The sequence below is a fragment of the Solanum stenotomum genome, unplaced genomic scaffold, assembly GCF_019186545.1.
Source record: "Solanum stenotomum isolate F172 unplaced genomic scaffold, ASM1918654v1 scaffold21218, whole genome shotgun sequence".
In the NCBI taxonomy this organism is placed as follows: domain Eukaryota; kingdom Viridiplantae; phylum Streptophyta; class Magnoliopsida; order Solanales; family Solanaceae; genus Solanum; species Solanum stenotomum.
Window position 1 is genome coordinate 29,883 of NW_026026429.1, and position 10,597 is coordinate 40,479.

Below are 10,597 nucleotides of genomic sequence, written 5' to 3' on the forward strand. Positions count from 1 at the left end.
ACACATGCTCTTTCATCTTTTCCAATTTCATCATTCACTAGCCACAATAAATCTCTAAGCAATTTATATATTCTAAGCATAGTTCACTCGCGTTGATCAATCTATCGCTACTCATTAAGGTTATCTGTTGTATCATACTATTGACATGTTTGATGTAATTTTTGGGTGGAGAAAAGCTACTAAATGGTAAGTACAATTTCAATTTCCCTTACTTCATCATTTTTTTTGACGAATTTATACTACTAGACAGAGTATCTAATGTAATTAATATTACTACATTTTTTATTGGCAGTAAGAATTTAATTAAAAGAGTTAAATGCCGGCTTAAGCTGTTGAAGAACAAGAGAAGTTGCATTGTTAAGCAATTGAAAGATGACTTAGGGCAACTACTTAGACATGGACATTACCAAATTGTCTTTGACAGGGTACGTTACGTCGAAAATTTCATATTTCTAACAACGTTCTAATAGAAATGTCCATCTAAAATTCGCGTGTTTTTAGTAGATATATGGATTTTTAGTCCATGTAACAACTTGCAATTTTTTATTTTTTTTTGTATTTTCAGGTTGATCAGCTATTTATGGATGACAATATGTTGGTAGTATATGATTTATTGGAGAATTTTTGTGAATTTATCCTCATTAGCCTTCCATATATTCGTAGACACAAGTAAGGAATTAATATGTACAGTTACTGTAGTTATCTTTTAAGTGATCTGATTCTGAATATGTATAGTAGTTAAACTCGATAAATATTGTCGATCTCTGTTTTGATACAGAGATTGTCCAAATGACATCAATGAAGCAGTGTCAAGTCTCGTATTTGCATCTACGAGACTTGGCAATTTACCAGAGCTTCCTGTGATCAGGAAGCTCTTCGGACAACGTTATGGGAAGAAATTCGAAACATCTGCACTTGAATTACTTCCTGGAAATCTTGTGAACCATCAGGTTTGTCCACATTTTACTATAAAGAGTTGATTAAGGTTGTAAATTTTGTAAGTTTTTGTTGTTCTTTGAATATACAGATAAAAGAGAACTTGTGTATAAAGTCTGTTTCAAATGAAGTGAAATATAAATTGGTGGATGAAATAGCAAGGATTTGCTTTCAACAAGGACCTTTACTTCTTGAATACAGAAATGAATCACAACAAGAACAGGTAATTATGTTACGTTTTTGCGAGTTTCCTACCTGAACTATCAGGTGTTTGCGTTTTCTACCAGAACTATCACTAAATATTTATCAGAACACACCTCAACTAGTATCTATTGATTATTCAAGTATGAAACTCACAAAAATGTGATACTTGAGGACTCAGGTGTGTTTTAACCATTATCTCTTTAGTATATATAAAGTAGTTAGTTGTCCTTTTATAATTCAGAATTCATAAACTCAAAATCCTAACTCCGTCTCTTCCTGCAGGTGCATAAACGCGTTGATGATGCTCAAATTGGTTACAAAACAGGATCGAAGAATTCCAACATCGCGACAGAAGCAAATATTGTATCTATTGATTATTCATCAGAAATTGAGGGAACTTCTACTGATTATTTATCAGCAATTGAGCAAACTTCTATAGATTCAGTGCATTGTTTGAGGAACAATGAGCAGGAAAGAGTATCAAATCCTACTCGATGTAGTAATTATTCGTCTCAATCTACAATTTCTAGTCCTGAGCTTGTAATGAAAGGAGAATTTTGGAGAACCAATGGCTTTATATCCGGGAAAATGACAGATCAGTTAGCTTATAAGGACGACGTTGAGGAGTTTGAGTCTATTCTAAGCAAAGATTTAAACTTTCAAGATCAGAGGCTTTTCATGTTCAAAGGACCTCTCTTTCCCTTAATGTTAAAGATGGATACTGATATCAATGTGAGTACTTTCCCCCTGCAAAAGACGAGGCTCATCGCTATGAAGGATGCATCATTCATGACGGATGATTTGGAGAGTTGTTCGTTTACGTTCTCATCATCATCAGCAATGACTCGCGGACAACTTTATATGAGGACAAGGACTATGCCAGTTGAAAGGCCTAAAGATAACCTCGCGGACAACTTTCTTCGATCAAATTCATTTCCAGTACTTCAAGAGCCTGGTGAAGAATCGTCGTTGAAAAGCTATGTCCATCCTAAGCTTCCGGATTACGATGAAATTGCAGCTATGTTCAAGGCTCTCAAGAAAGAAAAACTGCAAGCAGAAAGGAATTTGAGGTCAATTCATAACAAATAGTATGCGTGTGTGAGTGTTTGTTGTGTGTGTGTCATTCCTTTTACTTGTTATACAAAATTCATTAGATTTATGCATTACATTACATTTCCCAACTGTAAACATTCTCCTTCAAGGAATTTTCCGAGTGAAATAAGCTAGTGTTTGACCATGAAATTTTATTTGAAAATCTGATCTTCAAATATCTTTCCTGTGTAGTTTGTGGGCTATCAGATTAGAGCAAACTTTATCCAATGGGCGCGATTTATCTTTCTTGTATAATTTGCAGGCTATCATACTAAAGCCGGATTAAACATTTAAACTTAATCATTAGCTATCTAACCATAATATTAGTAACATTTTTCATCTTTTATTAAGAACTAACAATTTTTAAGCTTATCATTTATTCATCAAGAACTAATGTCATACTGAGTTTAGTTACATATTCTTTTTCACCGTGCAAATGATGATTCAGTGAACATCTTGAAACTTAGTTACACGAGACAATTCACTGAATGGTAGTTGGTTCTCGTTTAATTTCACACGGAAGGCCTTATGGGATATGAACAGAGCATCCCCTGTTTTATGCTCTAAGATCCCCTTTCGATGAGTTTACTTGATTTGTTACTATGTTTGGATGCAGCCATTGTCACTAGTCACTACTAACATAAATCATTTACATAGACTGTTGTGAAATTTGCAGCCAAAAGTGAGCCCTCATCATTTCATTTAGCCAATAAAACAATATATTTTCACAAGTTTTCAACATGGGATTCTTTCGATAAACAAGAGTTACATATCCTGCCTCAGACATCGATATTTATATCTGTTTCACTATAAGTAAAAGATGTATCGTGTGATCTCCGTAAAGTTGTAGTGGCATTTGCAGATAGCCTCTCCAAAACTTCACCACTCAAATGAATAATGATTCAATTCAATCAGTGTATTTAACATGTAATCAACAAGGACTTCTGTTTCACTTCTGCACTAGATGTTCAACATCTCCAAGTTGCACTTCACCTCCTTGAAATGCGTATTCATCCTGGAACAACAACTCTATCTGCTCCAACGATTTGCCTTTCGTTTCTGGAACGTGTTTATAGACAAATGCAACAGACAGTGCAGAGATTACTGAAAAGATTAGGAAGGTTCCACCAACTGTTATTGCACGCGAAACAGAGAGAAAAGACATTGCGATCAGGCCACTGCACATTCTATTACCTACTGCTCCGAGCCCTGATGCTTGAGCACGAAGCCTTAAGGGAAAGATTTCTGACGTTAAAACCCAACAGACAGGACCAATCCCCACTGAGAAGAATGCTACGTTCCCACAAACGAATAGTATGGCTAGCGTGATGCTAATTGATCCTTCTTTCATTAAAAGTAGAGTGATCCCCACGCCTAACAAACATGTAGTCATACCAATTGTGCTCACATAGAGCAATGGCTTACGTCCGACTTTGTCAATGAGAATGATGGCTATTAGTATAAATGCTGTCTTGCTGACTCCCACAGCAACCGTAGCAGCCAGAAGTTTCGATTCATCCTCAATACCGGCTGCTTTAAAAATTGCGGGACTGTAGTAAACAGTTGCATCAATTCCGGTAATCTGTTGGAAACATTGAATTCCAATACCTGTGATCAGCATCCTACGTAGAGCCGGAGAGGGGCTCAACAATTCACGCCAGACAGGTTTGTCCGTGTCTGCGGTTCCAGCAGCTTGTTGTATCTCGGCTAGTCTCTCCTCAACTTCTGAATCATTTTCATTTGTTTTCAGAAGAACCAACCTTGCTTCTTCTACTCGGTTCTGCAAAACCAACCACCTTGGTGACTCCGGGATGATGAAGAGAGCGACTCCAATAAAGACTGAGGGAAGAATTCCAACAGCAAGCATTACCCGCCAGCTTATATGTGCTGAAAGACCGGAGAATGCATAATTAGAGACATAACCGAGTAAAATTCCTAGATTTATGAAAATCTCAGGAAATGATGTGAGAGAGCCTCTAGCAATAGTTGGTGATATCTCAGCTATATAGACGGGTGCAATCATAACGCCAAAGCCTATGCCAACACCAGCTAAAATCCTTCCTACCATTAGTATTTCGAACGAAGGAGCAACAGTCATTACAGCTGCACCTATTTGAAAAATAACAGCAGCGAACCCCATCGTCCACTTTCTACCAATCGCATCTGATGTTCTTCCACCAGCTAAGCTACCTATAAGTGAAATTATGCTCAAAACACCAACAAGAACTTCTTGTTGAACTTCTGTTATTTTCAAATCTTGTTGAATGAATAAGATTGCTCCACTCATGACACCTACATCTGCAAATTGAAAACATAAGCATCGAAATCAAACCTCAGCTTGTTAATAAACTTTATAAAGAAGCACACAACGACCAGCGTTCAGCTACATGAATTGATGAATACATTCGAAAGCATTTCTTTGTACCCCCACAATCCCCACCCTGGATTTATTTTCGGCTACTCTAAAACCAGGTAGTACGTATTCAAAATGAATTATAATGTATATCACTTAGTACTACACATAATTTGTAAAAGTTAGATGACAATTGTCACTCTTTCTCTTGAATTCCAGTAGATAAAGCAGGCTATTTCTCCATTAATAACAAACTAGAACTTGCAGAAACTGGACTATAAGTTAAACATTTCCTGGATTAAATGCATAAAAGTAAAGAATACATTATTTATGCAATATGAGCTTCATCCATTTGTACTTCTCCTTGCTGCATTGTGCTAGAGAAGATAACAACATTGTTGCTACTTGCTAACGAATTGCTCACCGTGCTTCTCAAAGTGTATAGGATCTTCACGTACTATCTACTTTAGTTGATCTGTCTAGCAGTTGTGGACTTTATTTAGACATGATAGGTCTTCAATGCCTAGTCTAAGAATTTCTTATGATCCATACATTCATTGAGGGAAGTCACTTGCTTTTGCTAGAGAGTTCATTTTTTCGTCTCATAATGAAGGGAGTCGCTTCCTTCCTATGACAAGTTTTGGTGTAAGGTTCTTAGCGTCCCCTATATGTAAGGATTGATTTCTCAGATGGTCACTCAACTAAAAGTCAGAAAAGATCAACTCCAATATGTGATTAGATGTAATGAATCAATTAAAATATCATCACTTATAACTCCAAGATTGAAACCATATTGTTACAAATAAAAATTATCAGTTCTTTCTCTGCCCAAAGGATTGTTTGGCTTCAATGTTGAATCACATACATTTTCTCTAGAGACAAGCATTCACACTTGCTAAATTTACTGCTTCTATTATCACCACTACTCTAGATTAATACTCACTCTGTCCCAATTTACGAAACGCACTTTCCTTTTTAGTTTCAAAATTTAGTACAAACTAGTCCATCACAAGTCAAAGCTCAAAACACAAATCTTGAAAAAAAGTAAACCTTTTAGGAATAAGAACATCTCACAGCAATTATCAATACACATACACTCCTAATACTTTGATTTCACAATTTATGAGGCAAATAACAACAGACATGTAAAAATTATAAAAAGATTTACCATAACCAAGGAGGACATTGTTAAGTGAAGCAAAAACAGCACAACCAAAAACATATTTTCTAGTACTCTTCTTCCTCCTTTCCAACTGATATTGATCATCATCATCTGTAAAGTCAGAATCCATTCTCTTATACTTGTTCTTGCTCCCCAATGGAAAATCTGACATACCCATTTCCCCATGTCCATTTTCTTGGACACCTGCCATACCCATCTACCCAAAAAATCCAATCTTTAACTGAAAAAAAAACAGCAACTTTGAAGGTATTAACAGATGTTTTGACCCAAAAATCCAATCCTTAACTGATAAAAACAGAAACTTTGAAGGTATTAACAGATACTTTGACCCAAAAATCCAATCTTTAACTGAAAAAACAGCAACTTTGAAGGTACTAACATATGTTTTGACCCTAAAAATCCAATCTTTAACAGCAAGATTGGATTTTGGGAGTTGGGTTTCAGTTACAAAATCAAGATCTAGAAGAAAATGAGAAAGAATTGAAAAATAAGGAAACAAGGCAAGTGGGAAATTTTTATTTGTCTTTAGAGTGAAATGGTACTGTACATCTTACACGGCCTTGACCAATGACCATCTAACTTTTAAAAATTAAAGATTTTGGAGCTTTCAAAGATACAAATTACTTCTTTTTTTCGGTATCCGGTATTCACATTGGAGTCTAACTAAATTTGGATTCGCATTGAGAAGTCTCACATGGAGAGATAAAGTGTTCCTTAACAAAGACGACTCTGTATCCAAGGATACTTGAACCCGAGAGTCCGAGACCTATTGATTAAAAATGAAGAAATATTTATCATTTCATCGCAACCCTTGTTAGTCAAAGATACAAATTACAATACGACGTAAGACTTGGCAATTTTGCAGCACATTTCATGTTGGTAAATCAATTTAAGTAAGCCTACACAATGGGAGTTTCTTAGAAGGTATACCTTGACACTGTTCATAATTACTTGTCTATGTTTGACGTGGCATAAAAATATATTTTTTTATAATTAAAAATAATGTAATTATATTATTTTTTATCTTTCTTTAATAAAATGAGCAAATAGTATAGAAATACAATAAATAAAATGATAATTTTACTACTATATAACTATTAATTATCATAAGTCATTTCATTTATTAGGAAATGAATAATAATACTTAATGACAAGAATAAAATACATATAAAATGATAAATATTCTATTATATTTTAATTAAATAAGTGAAAATAAATATTTATTTTTATATAATAAACCAATAAAAGTGAATGGAGGAGTATATTTGTAATAATATTCTCATTGACTTTTTTTCCATTTCTATCAAAGCCATAAATTTTGCGTAATTACTGCTTTAATGTACGTTGCCTTTTTATATGCATTGTAATCTAAAAGTTTGCTCTTTCCTTTCTTTTTCTTTCCCATTTTAACACTCTTCTTCTGGCATGATGTGGATGTTTTTAACTCACATGTCATACGTATTTTAATTAATGTTAATGTGTATAATTAAAAGATCAATAAGATATTTTTTTTTGTAATTAATGTAATAAGTGTTTGTGAATAATATAATGTAAAAGCTTTTTCAAAATATGATTTAGAATGTTTAATAAAAACATTTTATTATGTGTTCAACTAAGGATGAACGTTTATGCAGTTCATATTACTAGATATGATAACTTCACTTTAGATTTTAGATTTTTTGGATTTCAAGAAATTTAAATCCAAACCAATTCAAATAAGTAATTAGGATTGGATTATATCCTTAAGTTCAATTTTGAATTAATCAATTTGATTATTTTGTATATTCATTTTTGAGCCTATAAGTTTAGTTTCTTCTTTCAAAAATGAACATTGACCCTAATAAAATATTCATGTCAAACTACCTAATAATATTCAAGCTATGAAACCATTATCAAGAAATGGTGGATCGCACGATGGTACATATTTTTATTGTGTTTGGCCATCTCTATCCTTACTTTTTTTCACTTTCAGTAGAATTAGAGAGAAAAAAATACAATAACTATATATGGATTACACTAAAATATATATAAATATAAATAATTTTAACTATGTATATATAGTGTGATCTTTTGTTGAAGGGTCCAAATGATCTCTTTGCACTTACTCCTGTAAATAAGTTGGTGGTGATTAAGTAAATATACAGATTTAAAATTTGACTGATCAAGACTTAGCTTCGAATATATTTGAACTCCAAAAATTTATAGTCTTAACGTTGGTAATCTATTAATGGTGTAGACTGTAGTTTCAAAAAGCATTAGTCCAAGAATGTGAGGAAACTTTAACATGATATAGTAATGCTCTACTAGTTTCGGCAATATGCCTATGTTTCTGTTCAACACAATCATTAATTTGTTCGGACATATAATGATGAAAAAAATATTGTGTAATTCCATTATCCCGCGTAAATAACTTGTCAAGGCTTGAAACTCACAACGTTGCACGTTCGATAACTATTTCATGCAAAAAGATGATGTCGTTTTGAGCATTAAATCAACTTCAATTTCCTATCAAGTTACTTCCTAGTCCAAATTCTATTTAAGTAATGATTCACATCATTACATCATCCTCCTCAATGATCGTGTAAGCAATACTGATTCTAAGTTAAGAAATTTCTTATAAGAATTTTTTTGAAGATCATGTATGATACAATTAAATTAGTTGGTAAAAGTTGTGCATTCTTTTGTTCGTCTGCATGATATACTTGGTGATAGTAGTTGAATATATACTAGTGATATTAGCATTATTCTTTTTCTTTTCTTTATTTCAGAATTTCAATTATTACTTTTTTTTTAATTAATTATTGAAATATTACTATTTTTCCTTGGTAATGGTGTATGGTATGCTCACCATTTACGTTATTTGGTTGTTATTACTACTCTTGTTTATGGATTCTTTTCTTAAACAGAGGGAGGATTCTACAGAGAACAACATCTCTATTTTTATGAGATAGGAATAAAATGTGTACATACACTCTATCTCGTTACTTTAATTGTGAAATTACACTAGATATTTTATTATAAATACATATTTAGTTGCTTTATGTATGTGTACGTATATGTGTATTCTATTCATTTCTCTTTGTTTTTTCCTTCACACCGAAATTAAAAAACTTTATCCATCTGTCTCATGGTCAAATTATTAGCAAAATATCTCTTATTTAATAAAAAAATATTTAAAATAAATTACTTCTAATTAATGTCCACTAGATCTTCACATTTTCTCCTACCACTATAAATTCCCATTGCTCTCACTATATAAATTCATCATGATAAAAATAAAAAAGACAAGATATCATACATAAAAAATATCCAAATTTTTTTTTCTTTAATTTGCTTCTTTATATTCATTCCCCTTCTCAAAATTGCAAGAACCTATAATATTTTGAAATATTCAAACTTAAATATACTGGAATATTATAGGTCTTGCAATTCTGAGAAGGGAAATGAGGACATAAAGATTTAACTCCTATGGGTTGTGAGAATTTATAAAGATTTTCTCAAAAATTATTGTTGATCTATGTATCCCCTCTCAATCTCCACCCCACCCCCACCCCCACCCCACACACACAATATATATATATATATATATATATATATATATATATATATATATTAATGGATCTGATACTACTTGATAATTGAAGTACGAAGAATTTGAGTGTTACGATAAAAATGTTGTTGATCTATGTATCTCCTCTCAATCCCCCCACCCCACCCCACACAATATATATAGGTCGGATACTACTTGATAATCGAAGCACGTAGAATTTGAGTGTTACAGTAAAAAATTCACACTAATCAACATGATAATTAAATTTGAGAATTTCAAAGATGAGTAGCGAATGAAATGTACAAGCATAGAGAGAGAGAGAGAGTGTATGTGTGTTTGTGTTTTGAGTGTGTAAAGAAGAGAGAGGAAAGAGAAATATCAATAGGTTGATGGATAAATCTGGTAAAATATTACAACTCTGTCTATATCTGGTAAAACATTAAATCTCTGGCTAAATAGGTTGATAGCTAAATCTGGTAAAGTATTACAATTTTGACTATATCTGATAAAACATTACAGCTCTGACTATATCTGGTAAACTATTAAATCTTTGGCTAAATAGGTTGGCAGCTAAATCTAGTAAAGTATTACAACTTTGACTATATTTGATAAAATATTACAACTCTAACTAAATAGGTTGGTGACTAAATTCGATGAACAGACAAAAGAAATATTGATATGTTGAGTCTATTGTACTTTGAAGTTTAAAGTAACTATCTCATTCTTAATACCATCAGAAGGAAAGATGCACAAACCTTGTTGGTTTTAAATGCATGAGATGTTGAATTCCATATTACGCGTAAATAACTTGCCAAGTCTTAAAACTCATAACATCGCATGTTCAATAACCATTTCATGCAAAAAGATGATGTTTTTTTGAACATTAAATCAACTTCAATTTCCAATCAAGTTAGTTCCAAGTTCAATTTCTATTTAAGTAATGATTCACATCATTTCATCATCCTCTCCAATAATTGTGGAATCAATAATGATTCTAATAAGTTAAATAAATTTCTTTTAAGAATTTTTCTTAAGATTATATATGATACAATTAAATTAGTTGATATAAATTGTGCGTTCTTTCATTCATCTACAGAATATATTTTGTGATCATAGTTGAATCTTTTTTCTTATTAGTGATATTAGCACTATTTTTTTACTTTTTTATTTCATGATTTCAATTATCACCTTTTTTTAAAAAAATAAAATTAATTATTGGGGTATTACTCTTCTTTCTTGAGTAATGATGTACGTTTTGCTCACCATTCATATTATTTGA

At 32.3% G+C, this 10,597-nt stretch overlaps 2 protein-coding genes across 2 annotated transcripts; one reads left to right on the plus strand and one right to left on the minus strand.

The window, feature by feature from the left end:
- LOC125850952 (uncharacterized) lies at nt 1–2,370 on the plus strand. The gene is made up of 6 exons (XM_049530774.1): nt 1–186; nt 293–425; nt 566–669; nt 779–950; nt 1,028–1,159; nt 1,423–2,370. The coding sequence occupies exons 1-6, from the start codon at nt 146–148 to the stop codon at nt 2,227–2,229; spliced, it is 1,389 nt and encodes a 462-aa protein (XP_049386731.1). The 5' UTR covers nt 1–145; the 3' UTR covers nt 2,230–2,370.
- Nucleotides 2,371–2,905: 535 nt separating this feature from the next.
- LOC125850955 (probable polyol transporter 4) lies at nt 2,906–6,384 on the minus strand. Its single transcript, XM_049530777.1, has 2 exons — nt 5,754–6,384; nt 2,906–4,530 (listed from the first exon to the last, which is right to left on the minus strand). Exons 1-2 carry the CDS (start codon nt 5,962–5,964, stop codon nt 3,182–3,184), a joined length of 1,560 nt encoding a protein of 519 aa, XP_049386734.1. The 5' UTR covers nt 5,965–6,384; the 3' UTR covers nt 2,906–3,181.
- Nucleotides 6,385–10,597: the final 4,213 nt, after the last annotated feature.